General features: G+C 39.4%; 1 protein-coding gene across 1 annotated transcript; it reads right to left on the reverse strand.

The window, feature by feature from the left end:
* Nucleotides 1-603: 603 nt before the first annotated feature.
* On the reverse strand, nt 604-14,070 carry LOC311105893 (integrin alpha-E-like). Its single transcript, XM_084148118.1, has 31 exons — nt 13,911-14,070; nt 13,713-13,815; nt 13,499-13,581; nt 13,309-13,382; nt 12,058-12,166; nt 11,812-11,913; nt 11,604-11,725; nt 11,314-11,462; nt 11,066-11,222; nt 10,794-10,929; nt 10,520-10,590; nt 10,154-10,280; nt 8,074-8,210; nt 7,774-7,911; nt 7,468-7,692; nt 7,156-7,295; nt 6,772-6,914; nt 6,499-6,650; nt 6,232-6,345; nt 6,052-6,125; nt 5,770-5,905; nt 5,530-5,625; nt 5,319-5,398; nt 5,139-5,219; nt 4,924-4,996; nt 2,591-2,692; nt 2,466-2,501; nt 2,161-2,247; nt 1,956-2,042; nt 1,446-1,556; nt 604-1,176 (listed from the first exon to the last, which is right to left on the reverse strand). The coding sequence occupies exons 1-31, from the start codon at nt 13,936-13,938 to the stop codon at nt 1,123-1,125; spliced, it is 3,327 nt and encodes a 1,108-aa protein (XP_084004244.1). The 5' UTR covers nt 13,939-14,070; the 3' UTR covers nt 604-1,122.
* Nucleotides 14,071-15,451: the final 1,381 nt, after the last annotated feature.

The raw sequence follows: 15,451 nt of genomic DNA on the forward strand, positions 1-15,451 counted from the left end.
GACAATGATCCCAAACACACCGCCCGGGCAACGAAGGAGTGGCTTCGTAAGAAGCATTTCAAGGTCCTGGAGTGGCCTAGCCAGTCTCCAGATCTCAACCCCATAGAAAATCTTTGGAGGGAGTTGAAAGTCTGTGTTGCCCATCGACAGCCCCAAAATATCACTGCTCTAGAGGAGATCTGCATGGAGGAATGGGCCAAAATACCAGCAACAGTGTGTGAAAACCTTGTGAAGACTTACAGAAAACGTTTGACCTGTGTCATTGCCAACAAAGGGTATATAACAAAGTATTGAGTAACTTTTGTTATTGACCAAATACTTGTTTTCCACCATAATTTGCAAATAAATTCATTAAAAATCCTACAATGTGATTTTCTGGATTTTTTTCTTCTCATTTTGTCTGTCATAGTTGACGTGTACCTATGATGAAAATTACAGGCCTCTCTCATCTTTTTAAGTGGGAGAACTTGCACAATTGGTGGCTGACTAAATACTTTTTTCCCCCACTGTATGTAAACATAAATGTACACTAGAAATATGAGACATATTTTATAGTAAACCTTACAGTATAGAATACTTTAAAAACACAGACATCATCACAGTGTAAGTCAATTATCTCCATTTGTAGAAATATACAATAGGTAACAAAATAATTAACAAATTCAAAACAAAGTGGCTCATGAATCACATGGCTTTGTCATATTTCAAAGTTCTCATAATACAAATCTGAGTAAATTTGAAAAAGTGTGCTATATTTTAATTGAGTAATATGTTATATAAAACCGTACAATATAACATATTTTAAAACAGTCATCACAGTAGGCTATAAGTCAATTATCTGAATATGTAGAAATGTGAAATACAAAAAAATATACTACAAAATATTTAACAAAATACTCAAAACAAAGTGTCTCTTGGATCACATGGCTTTGTCATATTTTAAAGTTCTCATTAAATCACTCAACAATGCAAATTCCTTATGGGCATTTTGGCTGCTAAGGCTAAAGTTCAGAGGAACACCATGCAGATCCAGTGTACAGTGGGAATGTTTATTTATGGTAAAATCCCAGCTTTCAAATAGCTAATTTAGCATTTAGCACTAATCTTACCAGTGACAGAGCATCACTCAGTATCTATTGCTTTATCCTCTTGATGGCGTCGTTTGAAAAAGCCACACTGCGAGTTCAAAAAGGAAAGATTAGAATAGTGGTGCCTTGATACTTTAACCGAATGAATGTACTGTACACACATTGCAGTCAGACCTGGGTTCAAATTGAAATCTTTCAAATATTTTTTGTGTTTGATTTAGCCTGTCTTGAGTGCTAGATTGGCAGTGTTTGCACTTCTATGACTATTCTATTGGTTCATGCAAGCTCAATCAAGCCCAGCTAAAGTAGTTTAACATGTATTTGATGTACAAAAACATCTAAAACACTCATTATTACCTTAACGAGTATGACAATGATTATGGCTAGGAATAGAAAGCCTCCAATGGAGCCTCCGATGATGACGGGTAATGATTTCTCCACTACCAGTTTGATTATCATCACCTCCACCTAAGAAGCAGAACCACAAAGCAGAGCAGACAGAGCAAGATAGTTAAACTTTTCCAATAATATATGTAAATGAATAAATATACTTTTTTGGACTATCTATTCTATTTTTTAAATCGGACATCTCTATTATTGTTAATACTACCTCAACTAGCCGGTGCCCCCGCACATTGACTGCACCGGTATCCCCATGTATATATAGCCTCCCTACTGTTATTTTATTTTACTTCTGCTTTTTTTCTCAACACTTTTTTGTTGTTGTTTTATTTTACTTTTTTATTAAAAATAAATGCACTGTTGGTAAGTAAGCATTTCACTGTAATGTCTGCACCTGTTGTATTCGGCGCATGTGGCCAATAAAATTTGATTTGATTTGATTTTGATATTGAACGTTTAACCCACCGATTCCATCGATCTCAATTCCAGTGCTTCGAATTGGTCTTCATCAAATCCCAGAGTGGCTTTAGCTGTAATCTTCTCAGATTTACCCTGTAATGATTGATGATGGATGGTCACAACAAAGCATTTTGACCATAAAAATCATAAAATGCGTAAGGATCTTCAACTCTATATTGCAGAGGAAGTCAATAAAGGTGTATCTACCAACCTGAACTTCTCTGATTGAAGCCTCAGCCTCAACCGTGATTTCCTGTACATCTGTGACCGCACACTGAATGAGATACTCTCCGAAGGCCTGGCGGAATAACACATATTTACTACTCAAAAGGCAACATGTTCTCATTATGATAAAATAGTGACATTTAACCATTGTAGATATAAGTTACTTTGGCTAATATATTTCTTATTTGTCATTTCTGCTGACATATTAAGATAAATATGCTGTATAATATTTTGATTTCATGAATCATTTTATGTTATACTGTAGGTGTAATGAGAAAGGATGAAACTCACTTTTACTTCTGCATTTGCAGGGATCACACATCTCTCCTGTAATCCAAACCAAATGATTATGTCAGGGACGAACACTGGGTACCAAATATTACAACAATAGAAATGTTTGGATGTTTTTAACATACCTTAGGTGTAGTACTCTTGATTGTCATTTTGGTGTCATGCGCCTGTACTGTTATTGTAACGTTGACGTATATAGTTGTGTTGTGTTTGTTCTCACCGTGAAGCTGGAAGGGAGAAAATATTTGTAGAAAGATGCAAACATTCACATTATAGAACTAGAAAAGTAAATTTCCTGAAGAAAATTAGTGTGCTTGCTCGCTTGTCTTGAAGGATCACTTGATTGATAGGATAGGATAGCCTGGGTTATTTTATGCTAATTTGAGCTAATTTGAATTGTTATCGTTTATAACGTTTTGAAAATGTTAGTTTTTTAAATGTTTGTAGCTGAAATGGTTAACGAGCAGTAGCATTTGAAATGTCACTGTGTTCTTATGGTTGACATCGAATTCATGACGTGTTATGCTAATTTATGCAAATGAGGTTATGGTACACAAAGTATTAATAGCATAAACAAATATTTTATAAGTTGGAACAGTCTGTACATTCTAACGTTTGTTTGGTGTCGATAGCTTATAGGTGGTTTAAGCACTAGAGTGGGCGGAATAATAATATATATGTACAATTCTAGAGTGGGTTTGCTTTCAGCAAACACATTAAAGACGCAAACATGCTTTTGTCATGCTTTTGTCACTTCTAGATTAGATTACTGCAATGCTCTACTCTCCGGCTACCCGGATAAAGCACTAAATAAACTTCAGTTAGTGCTAAACACGGCTGCTAGAATCTTGACTGGAACCAAAATATTTGATCATATTACTCCAGTGCTAGCCTCTCTACACTGGCTTCCTGTTAAGGCTAGGGCTGATTTCAAGGTTTTACTGCTAACCTACAAAGCATTACATGGACTTGCTCCTACCTATCTTTCCAATTTGGTCCTGCCGTACATATCTACACGTACGCTACGGTCACAAGACGCAGGCCTCCTTACTTTCCCTAGAATTTCTAAGCAAACAGCTGGAGGCAGGGCTTTCTCCTATAGAGCAACATTTTTATGGAATGGTCGGCCCATGTGAGAGACGCAGACTCGGTCTCGACCTTTAAGTCTTTACTGAAGACTCATCTCATCATATAATTGAGTGTAGTCTGGCCCAGGGGTGCGAGGTGAATGGCAAGGCACTGGAGCGACGAACCTCCCTTGCTGTCTCTGCCTGGCCGGCTCCCCTCTCTCCATTGGGATTCTCTGACTCTGACCCTATTACGGGGGCTGAGTCACTGGCTTTCTAGTGCTCTTCCATGCTGTCCCTAGGAGGGGTGCATCACTTGAGTGGGTTGAGTCACTGACGTGATCTTCCGTCCGGTTTTGCGCCCCCTCGAGCTTGTGCGGTGGAGGAGATCTTCGTGGGCTATATTCAGTAAGTTGGTGGTCTGTTGATATCCCTCTAGTGGTGTGGGGGCTGTGCTTTGGCAAAGTGGGTGGGGTTATATCCTGCCTGGTTGGCCCTGTGCGGTAGTATCGTCCCCCCCCCCCCATCTCAGCCTCCAGTATCTATGCTGCAATAGTCTATGTGCCGGCGGGCTAGGGTCAGTCTGTTATATCTGGTGTAATTCTCCTGTCTTATCTGGTGTCCTGTGTGAATTTAAGTATGCTCCCTCTAATTCTCTCTCTCTCCCTCTCTCCCTCCCCTCCCGGAGGACCTGAGCCCTAGGACCATGACTCAGGACTACCTGGCCTGATGATTCCTGGCTGTCCCCAGTCCACCTGGTCGTGCTGCTGCTCCAGTTTCAACTGTTCTGCCTGCGGCTATGGAACCCTGACCTGTTCACCGAACGTTCTACCTTGTCCTGGACCTGCTGTTTTCGACTCTTCTGCTCTCCCTCTTTCTCTCCCTCTCCATCTCTCTCTCCATCTCTCTCTCCCTCTCTCTCTCCCTCTTTCTCTCTCTTTACCGCACCTTCTGTCTCGACCTCTGAGTGCTCGGCTATGAAAAGCCAACTGACATTTACTCCTGAGGTACTGACCTGTTGCACCTTCTACAACCACTGTGATTATTATTTGACCCTGCTGGTCATCTATGAACGTTTCAACATCTTGAAGAACAATCTGGCCTTAATGGCCATGTACTCTTGTAATCTCCACCAGAAGATGACTGGCCACCCCTCAGAGCGTGGTACCTCTCTAGGTTTCTTCCTAGGTTCCTGCCTTTCTAGGGAGTTTTTCCTAGCCACCGTGCTTCTACATCTGCATTGCTTGCTGTTTGGGGTTTTAGGCTGGGTTTCTGTATAGAACTTTGTGACATCTGCTGATGTAAAAAAGGGCTTTATAAATCAATTTAATTTGATTTGATTTGAACACATTATAGAAACACAACCACATACGGAAACAAAGCAAGCATACCTGAAACTTAAATGTCAGGTCTTTCTTCTCAATGGTTTTGTCCGTGAATTTGATAATGTTCGGTGTGGCCTCCCTGTAAACAACAAGGTAGCAGAAAAATAAAGTTGAATTGAATGGAATTGAAATCCAACATTCAACAGCGTTAAGTAGGATCTATAAAGACATTCTCTGCCTTGAAATCATCCCTGTCTTACTGTCGTTCAGTCTTAACCCACCCAGTCAGTTGGACCTTTAAAGCATTCTTTATTCCAAAGTGGTACGTCTTAAAATCCAAAACCTGGGTGCCACCATTCTCACTAAAAACAACGATAGGAAGGGAAAATGTAGACAACTTCATTAAAATAAAATAGTAAAATGCTACATTTTAAGAAGTATCGGTATGGAAAGTTTCAAACCATGTTAGGTTTGCTGTGATCTCAGCCTCTCGCATCTCTGATTTCTTGTTCAAAGGCTGCCAGGAGATGGAGAAATTGACCTAGGGTATCAAAACAAAAAAGAAACATGCTGACAGGTCAGAGAAAAATGACATTTCAATTTTGATGGGAGACATTTGGCTTGAGTAATGCCACTAGGCTGTATTAGTTAAGTCATGGTGGGTATCGGTACCTGGGTATTTTTCTTGAAGACTGGGTGTAAGAGATGACACTTCAAACAAGAAATATTCTCTTTAATTTGGTTCTCACAAACAGACCCTTCCATTTTCTGTGAATGATGAACAGATCAATAGTCAGTCAGTTGCTGACTCCTTTGTCAGTCAATGCAACAAAGCTGACCTAATATTTCCAACCTCAAATCTAGTTCTCAGGACTCAACAAATTGATTTTTGTTTCAGTGAGGAGGAATTACCGTTGTGAACTTGTTAAAAAGGAGCATGTTGGGATATGCCAGAACAAGTGTTGTCATGTAGGCACTATCCCCAATGTTGGTCAGATTGAAGTCAATCATCAAGTTCTGGGTCGATCCGATTATGACCATATCCTTGCTGTTACACAAATGACAGGATAAAAAGGACAATATATAATCTGTTTGGGTATCAAATCAATGACTAATTATTTCCACCTTGTTAAAAATAAGTGTTTGTAGATAGGAGAAGATAAATAATAGCATTGTGATTGAAAACTAATTTACCTCAGCCTTGAATCAGATAGGGATATGTTTGCCATGCATTTGTCTTTAATCTCACACTCCTTCTCAAATTGAATCTGAAGATTTCAATTGACAGCACATATGATAACATAATTATTATAATTAAGAATTAGGCTTGAACAGTTTTTCACAAATTTGTTGAGTAGTCTACCAAATGCTCACCTTTTCTGTGAACTCTGTGGGAGTAAAGAAATCCAGAATGCGGAGAGGTGGTTCAGTGGTATTCAACTTGAAGTTTAGCTTGACCTCTATCGGTGAGAAGCAGTCATAGCAACCCTGAAAGAGAGAAAAAACTACATGTGCCTATCCCTCTCTCTCGTGTGATTCAGTTTCATCAGCAAGTCTTACTGGAGACTGTTCATACTTCAAAATAGAGATTTAAAGACCGTTGTAATATTTGTCATGTATGTAGATGCCTCAGAAACCTACCGTAAAAAACAGTTTGATGGGGTTAAGGCAGTCTGTATCAGATAGTATAGTGAAAATGCCTTCCCCATTTGCCTTGTCCTCAAAAGACAGACGCTTTTTGTTTTGACCTGCATCCAGATCTATGTTGTAAGATATGGGAAGTTGTTCATCAGCTGAAAGACAAACAAATCATGGAACAAAATAAGTGATTCTGTAAATTCCAAGCAAATACATCTACATTTTCTAGTTTATGTCAACTGAGACGATGGGTGATGAGAACTGTACTGGACATACTGTCAATATTTCCCTTTTGTGTTTGGAAGCAGATGGCCAGGGTGACCTGCTCCTTCTTGGTTTTTGTGTTTGTCTGCGCGGATGTGGGGATGGTGTTAGGCTTCATGGTCAGCTTGGGTTTAAACACGATGACAGGGATTGTTCTGGTAGACATTCAGAGTTTAGAGATTATTCAGTAAATGGACAGCGCATATACTCTTTAAACAAGTTGTTACCTAGAACCGTAAAGCGATTCATACAGGGACAGCCGAAGAACCCTTTGGGATTCTAGGTAGCACCTTTTTTTTTTAAAAGCATTCTACTAAATGAAACAGTATACACATCTGTGGTGGACATATACAGTACAGGGCTTCCTGTACATATATTCCTACTGTCTATACTCACCTCAGGACAGTGACAGTGCCTTGGCTCCCGACAATGATGTGAAGCTGTCTCCTCCTGTCAGCACCTTTTTTGTCAGAGAAGGCACTCACAGACTGGCCAAAGTGGCGGAGTTTTGTCTCAAACTCTGCAGCTTTAATTCTCTAGAAGTAAGAACAAGTCATGAACACTTGTCATAATCATTAACCGCATGTTAATTCATGAAAACACTATGAGTGATGTTATGTTTGGGTTCTGTATAAAGTCCTTTCACTGCAGGCATCAGGATCATTGCAAGAGGCTCTTTGTCAGCAAGCTAGACTTCTACTAAATCACCTGTGAGTGGTCCCTCTGAAGTCCTTCTTGGACTCCGTTATAGATATAGATGCTTCCAGAACAGCCACATATCTCATCTTCCTCCAGAGGAGCTCCAACTGCCACGTCGTTGTATCCGTTCCCGTCCAGGTCTCCAACAGAAGAGATGGCTGAACCGAATCTGGCAAATACATAGCTGTCCAGCCCATGCCACTCCCAGGACTCCTTATCAAACTCACCCTTGGCCTAGGACACAACCCTCACAACCATCAGAAAAGTACAGTTCTGAGCACTGAAACACAATTTTATGAGTGCATTTCTACTGACCTGGTTTAGCTTGAAGATGATCACTCTGCCCTCCTCTCCTCTCTGGTGGAAGTACGGTGCTCCTACAAGCAGGTAGTCTGTCTTAGTGTCCCCGTTAAAGTCCAGGGCACACAGCACAGAGCCAAAGTAAGAGCCCACCTGTAGAGTGGAGATTTTGGTTATTATTTGTAACCTCCACGAGATGGCAGTAAGCATCAGGTTGTGTACTCTTAACAGTGGAACGAAAGATGGATACAGTACCTGTCCAAGTTTATTTCTTAGATGGATTTCACAATATATCTGTTATACACATAGACCTACCTGGTCACCCAGTAGTATTTCCTGCAGTTTGTGTGAAGTTGCATTGAAGACGAAGACCCCCCCAGTCAGGCTGTGACGAGGGGCCCCTGAGATGTACAGAGTCCCTGAGGTGGCCATGGCAGACACAACACTGTAACCTGGGACACACAGACAGAAGTTAACAGAATACATTCAAGAAGGGCTGCCACTTTTGAAGAAAGCTTGGAGTGAGATATGCTATGTGAATTTCATTGCCCCCCTGGCACAACACCTAGAAGGGGGACTGAGAATCCTCCCCCAGTACTGTGTTAAAGGTAATTTCCTGCAATTCTATGTATTTTGATATGGCTTAGGCATATGACCAGCATGGACATTTAAAAAATAAAACCACAGGTCAGGTGTATTCAGGATGCTTTGAACATTAAATGAACACTCCAAATTCTACAACTTTGTTACTTTTAGATTTTTGGGGATAAAATTTAAAGCATGCTAATATTTTTTAGGTGGTTTTACACTTTATTCAGATGGCAATGAAATGAGATTCTAGAAACAGTGGGAAGGTTGGAAGCAGGGACTGATCCCTGTTCTCAGGTGGAAAGTTGTATGCGACATGTGCTGGGGAGTGTTACCACCACACCAAGGTTCTGCACAGGAAATGTAAATATTAATGGTTGATGGCAGTGGGTAACCAAAATATATTTTGTAATTTGGGTGAACTCTCACTTTAAAAATAGGGCTAATTTCACAAAATCCCCCAACCTTCAAGAAAAATCGAATGAATATCAATATTCAGGTGGTTTATGCCTCCTAGTTGAAGATCCTTGCCATCATCTTCCTCTACATAGACAAAATATGGTGCTTTTATGAATTGAGAGTCCCCCTACCATTTCCGCTTAGCTTGTGCACAATACTAAAATGTCACAAATTATATTTGATTCCTGGAGCATTTAATATCAAATGCTTATTTTTATGACTTATTCAAAACTGTCCATGAATGGCTGCAAAAATACAAGTAGGCAAATCAGATTTCAAATATGTGATTACACTTGCAACATCTGGAAGAAGTGGAATAATAAAACAAGTGTGGGGAATAACAGTCATGTTCTTGCTGACAAGCACAGTAATTACCCTATATTTTAGCCCATTGTTAAGAATGAGAATTGTTCCACTGATCAGACTAAATCATGTAAATAGATAATAAAATCTCTTGAAGACAAGATTACATAAATCTGTCCCTACACCCTAACCAAATTATTGTGTATTGTCCCCCCTCTAGAATCAAACTTACACTTTTGGGTTCAAAATCTGTTTGTCAAAATGATTTTCAGAGTTACAAATCAGGTAACCCTACCAAACATACTGTGAAGGTCTGTCTGCTGCCTTTTCGTTGTCACAGCCTAAATACCAATCACCAAAAGAGGGGACTAATGCAAGTTGCGATTAAATCGACTTTAGTACATGCTGTCAAAAGGCTGTATTCTGCAATAGGGACTGGAGTAACAGCAACCTCATTTTGTTGACAACATTGTACATAAAACAACGCTACCATGCTGCTCTTTTTACAGTTTTATAAACTCAGCGGAGAACGTTCTCTCTCCTTATTCAGCTGCTCTAACCTTGAGGGGCGTTTCTTTAAAACATGGATCCAATCCCCTTGATCCCTTACATAACTAGACCAATCACATGCTTCAATGTGCCACAGTTCACAGTGCTGTGGCAAGACAGGACAATGATAGAGGTTCCGCTCGTGATGTTAAATTGCAGATGCTCCGATTTCAAAACGATTTGGAGCACAGTTGAAAACTTAACACGCTGACTATATAATGGACTAATTAGAAAAATAAAAGCAGTACTTTTCAATGCGTGAAATATATGAGGTGTGCTGTGAGAAGAGGGCCAAATTCGTGTGTCTCATGGCTAATGCGTGAGAGTTGGCAGCTCTGACCTTCAGTTATGGCCCCGGGATGAGGATAAGGAATACAAAACTAAAACCTTCAAAAACTTTGTCTGAAACTGCATGTCCCATAATCTCTCGTGGACAAATTAACCTTTGCGTGAATTTTACTTCTGGGTAACCGAGATTACATGTCCCATAACTTACCTAAGTAGGAGAACCTTGGCTCTGAGGATGACCCATTTAAGAAGGTGACCTTATTCTCCTTGGGGTGTTTTAAGATCACTCCTCCACTCCAGTCATTGGCGCCCACAGCGCCGAACAGTAGGGACCCCTAGGAAGAGGAGGGAATGGATGTTACTAGCCAGAAGCCAATAAAAAATAGATACAAATCTTAGGCAAGTGGATCGAGATACTATTATGATCATCAAACTGCATCTCAGATATGGTCACGGTCTCCAGCTAATAGGAATAGTACACGTTGGACCATGGTACCCCAGACTGCAGACTTTGGCCTTAAACCAACTACAAAACCATGTGTAAAAAAACAAAGTTAAAAACCAAACAACTTACATCAAGTGCAATGTGGTTGCTGAATCCAGCCTCGGCGAGTTGAAATTGAAAGCCATCCCCCTTTTTGATTCCTGGTTCATAAATCAAAGCAACACAAACATTTTGTTATAAAGTGAGTCAGAAATAATATTTCTAATGGAGTAGGATGCAAAATGCACCTTACAGCCTGTCAGTGTTAGACTACCCTAAACCTCCTACATTAAATTGCACACATACAGAATATGACAATAATGGGACACAATGTAAACTGATGATTACAGCCTTTTAGTGTTACCTTCGATTCCTTTGATGATACTGGTCTCTAGCTGGGAGAGGATGCTCTCCAAGGCTTTATAGTCACCAACCAAGAACAGGTTACTCTCACTGCCACTAATATTCTTCATCTCGTCTATTTTGGTTTCATTACCAACCTGTGATTCATAAATGTACAGAGAAAATCTATGTCTTGATATACCAGAATATAAGTTAACATTTTCATTGAATCGATTAAACCTGTTACTTTAGTCAGGAAGATGAATTAAAAGATACACAAAAGAGAACACTCACCCCAATAGCAAATCTGGTGATATGGTTTGTTTCAAGCAAGTCATTTGCTCTTCGCAAATTTTTCTTATCCCAAAGGGATATTGCTCCATCTGACACCACTATTATGATTTTCTTGGAGTCCTCTTTGGACCCATTCTCAGGAACAAAAACATGTTCACTGAAAATACAAATGTAAACAAATGTCAACAATGTAATGATATTTGCAATCTAAATGATATAAAAATATGGGCCTATAGTATGGTACTTACATTGTATAGATTATAGCTGAAGCAGTTATTGTGGCGTTTTTGATCTGTTCAATGTTTTTGACCGTTTCAAAAGCTGTTGGCCCGTCTTTCTCATTCAGTGACAGTTCAGTTCTGATTTTTGAGCCATACTGAACAATAGCAAATTCACACTATAAAAAGAAAGAGCTATTTATTTTTGTTATCACAATAAAGCATTATCATTCATTTTATTTAATGCCAATTCTAGAGAAAGCACAGTTTTATGACCAAATCTTTTGTTGAAGTGTGCATTAATGTGGATCAATACTTACATTGAAACATTTCTCCCAAACATTTTTCATCACAGTTGAGATGAAATGTTTTGCCCTTTCAAAGTCTGTCACATTAATGCTACCAGATCCATCAAGTACAAATGCAATCTCAGTCCCAGGATCTAGAAACAAAACAGCGATATTGTACATGAACAAAAAAAAACACATGCACATCACTTCCCTGTATTTGTAATAAATGTAGACCTACCACCCTCATCATCCTCATCACTGTTGTTGTTATTGTTGTTGTTGTTTTTGTTATTGTGATTGTTGCCATTGATGGAGATGTTTCTTTCCATTTGATCTACAACTTAAATTCAGAAAATGTAGACATTCATTACTAACTTTACACTCTTTATATGGCGCTGATGTACAGTATGTTTCCATTGTCTTCATCTGAGATCTAACTTTTTCACAGCTGTTTCCATTGGTTCAATATCATAGGAATGCCTACCTAGCGTGGCAGGATAATAAACCTCATGCTTCAGAAGGCCAGACAGGAGTGTACAGTTTGCATTGAGATAATCATTTGAGTTATTCTGCTTCCTGACCTGTTGGCAGACCTGGTGAGAGGAGAGCAGAGCAAGTCATCAGTCCACATGGCATACTGCTGAGCAGGATAGCTCTATGGCCCGATCAGTTTGATAGTGTACACAGAGGAGTAGTTTTTCTGCAGGCTATAGAAACACCATTCAACTGATGTCTAAAATGGACTCGGAGCCGAGGGCTTCCTCATGTGAGCAAGTCACATGAATCTTTGTCCAAGATAACTTGCTTACTGACTTAATGCTCTTCATTCCTGGAGCAACATAGGGCCCAAGATAAAGGCGATTTGAGCTGTATTTCATTCGCTGGACAAATATATGATGTCTGAAGTGGAACAGGAAACAAATCTGTGACTTTTTCTCAATCTTCAGACAGGACACTGTATGGTACCAGGACAGTGTATGGTATTTTCTACACCTTGTGCTCAAAAAACGGATGTGGATGCCTGCGTGCATGCAGTTGTCTGTCTGAATGTGACCACAGTGACACATATCTGCAGCAGACACAGAGTACACTCTCAATAATCTTATCAACAGAGTTTGAGGAAGCATTTCTATGCTAGACTTAAAGACAATTATGTATTGTTTCAGACCAGAGATGTGGTCCTACTCTGTGAGTCCATCTAGCAAAAACAATCTTACAGTAGCAGAAAATAATCAGTTACATTGGAAAAGGTGTTTCTGGGAAGAGTGGGGCCCATCTTTCATGATGAAAGGGAAGTCATGTGAAATACAGACGTTAGTAGCGTCTGACGCCTACAGAAGAGGAAGCTGTGGCTTTGCTGAGAAGTAATTGACTAGGCAACGATTCTGCTGCTACTCTCATGTGATTTACTGCAATACAATTAACTACGGTACCAATCTGACCTGCAGCCCATTCCTCTCCCCCTCTAATACTTCACCCCTCACTCTCCCTCTCATTTATCCACATAAATTAAATACAACACAGCTCTTAGTTGTCTTGAACTACTATAACTATTTGTCATACAGCCAATATACTGTGTCATCATGTACAAATCATGGACAAATGTCATAAAAATTCATGACACTTTCATGACTGACTTATTGTGAATGGCAAATGAAATGACTCAATAAAAGACAACACAGCAGGTTAAATAGGTTATCTCTATGAATGTAAAAAACTGTCGTAGAATAAATACCATGTGCTGCTCCTTCTCCCCAGTCAAACTGTTGGTTACTGCCACAATGGGTCGGAGTCCTTTACTTGCATTGGCTACAAAACAAGTCGACTTGGATTCAGCATATGGTTAACAAAAATAGGCCCTGAAATGTACTAGAATAAATTAACCTACTTCTGAAATTTGGATTAGCAAGAGTGACATAGTTCACCTGAGATATTGACTTCCATGCAGTTTTCCAGATCACAATGCAATACTTTCTGGGGTCTAGAATTTGGGGATGGAACCAATACCCTGTTGAATTACATAAGAGAACATGGATACGGAGAAAATAATCTAGATGTAATACAGTACTGTAGATCTATATGACATGAACACAAATTCATTTGACATAACATATAGCAGATGATGCCATAGTGACTTACCCTTCTTTGGACTGAACAGTAGTTTGCCCAAATAGTGTATCATTGTTATGAAAATGCTTGACTGGTTTTGTGAAAATGTTGAAGCCTGCTACTGTGCATATCACTGTAAAGCAAAGAGATGTGACGATACAGATCTTTTATCACTCTTTACATGAATTGAATTAATGACTACCTAATGCTCAAAAACATAATACATACCAGTCAGCAAAATGTGTCCTCGAATCATGTTTCTAGTAGAACATGTCAGGTCTGAGAAAAATAAACTGCTTAAACCAGATCAGTCTGATCATAACTTGCTTGTAACTTATCAAACCTTTTGACAACTGCTCATATATGCTAGATTTCCTATGAGGTGATGACATCACAACCTCTCTGTCAGACAGACAAACAGACAGACAGTGGTGGTAGTGGTGGGTGGTGGCTCTTGCCTTGTTGTCATGTAAACCCTTGGGTTGTGTGAAAGTGCTTGACATGCAGTACATTACATTACATACAATGTATAATTACAATACTAATACATTACATATAATACATTTAGCGCAAAGTGTTAACAGTAGGCGTGTATTTTCAGTTCAGTTTTTGTAGGGAGCATTTTTAACTTTAATTGATCTTTGATCTGTTTCCTGTAACTGCTCTCTCTCCCTTGTCTCCAGCAGACCAGCAGAACTGAAAGTGGGTTTCAGTTGTATCTGGTCTGGACCACAGACAGTGACATTACTCTAACAAAGGTGACAAGAGGCCCTCTGTGTACCTCTACAAAGTTGCTCTGTCACCAGGTTCAACTAGACTAAACAACAAACTATATTGACAAACATTCCCCATTTTCTATTTAAATTGATGAAAGTTGTTGCATGAGATGTCTGATATCAGCTATTAAAATTGTGTTGGCAGATATAGCATGGCTATGAGGGTTTTATATTTTGCAATGCATGAACCTGGGATGGAAAATAAATTCAGTATAGAAACGATTTCCTGGTTGTCTTCAGTGTCAGTCTTTGGTTTTTACCACAAAGTTATGTGTCACGTTAACAGAGGATTTGTCTTTCCTTGTTAAAAAGGAAGTAAGTTGCTTGAGTAGTCATGGTGAATGTATTTTGTGACAACACAGATGTTAGTTGCAAAAACTAAAGTGACAAGACAATGAGAGAATCTCAATTGGTTTTGCTTGACTCCTCGTGTCTCCTCTGTCCTCTCCTTGCCTGCTTTTGAAAAAGGTCAAAGGTAATCAAGGAGTGGATGCAAGGAGAGGAAACGTGGAAACAAATGTGCTTGTATGAAATGAGACTCTCCTTCTCCACTCATGCGTCATCAGGCAAATTATGGTTAGAGGGGTGGAATCCCCAAATAAATGTGTAAAGTGCGAAAACCAATTTAACTAGTTGTATGCAAGACATGTTATAGATAAAAGGTAGCGTAGCGTATCATTTTTAAATGTGTGCATGCTTTTCTCCTTTGAGAAAACAACAGCTGATTCATAGGGGGTGTGTATACATTCTTGTGTATCCTCTGCCGAAGTAGGTAATCAAGGAGGTGAGCAGAATCCTCTGTTCCCTACTAACGAATTGACACTCTCCTCAACCACTCAACCACTTATCGGTTTCCAGTTCATGCAGGAGAGGAAGACGGAGGAATCGAGGAGAGGATGGACTTTTTTTCACCAGTTGAGAACCTCCCAAAGACCCAAATAATAATACATAATAATAATAATAATAATAATAATAATAATAATAATAATAATA

The sequence above is a fragment of the Coregonus lavaretus genome, assembly GCF_964263955.1.
Source record: "Coregonus lavaretus genome assembly, chromosome: 30".
In the NCBI taxonomy this organism is placed as follows: Eukaryota; Metazoa; Chordata; class Actinopteri; order Salmoniformes; family Salmonidae; genus Coregonus; species Coregonus lavaretus.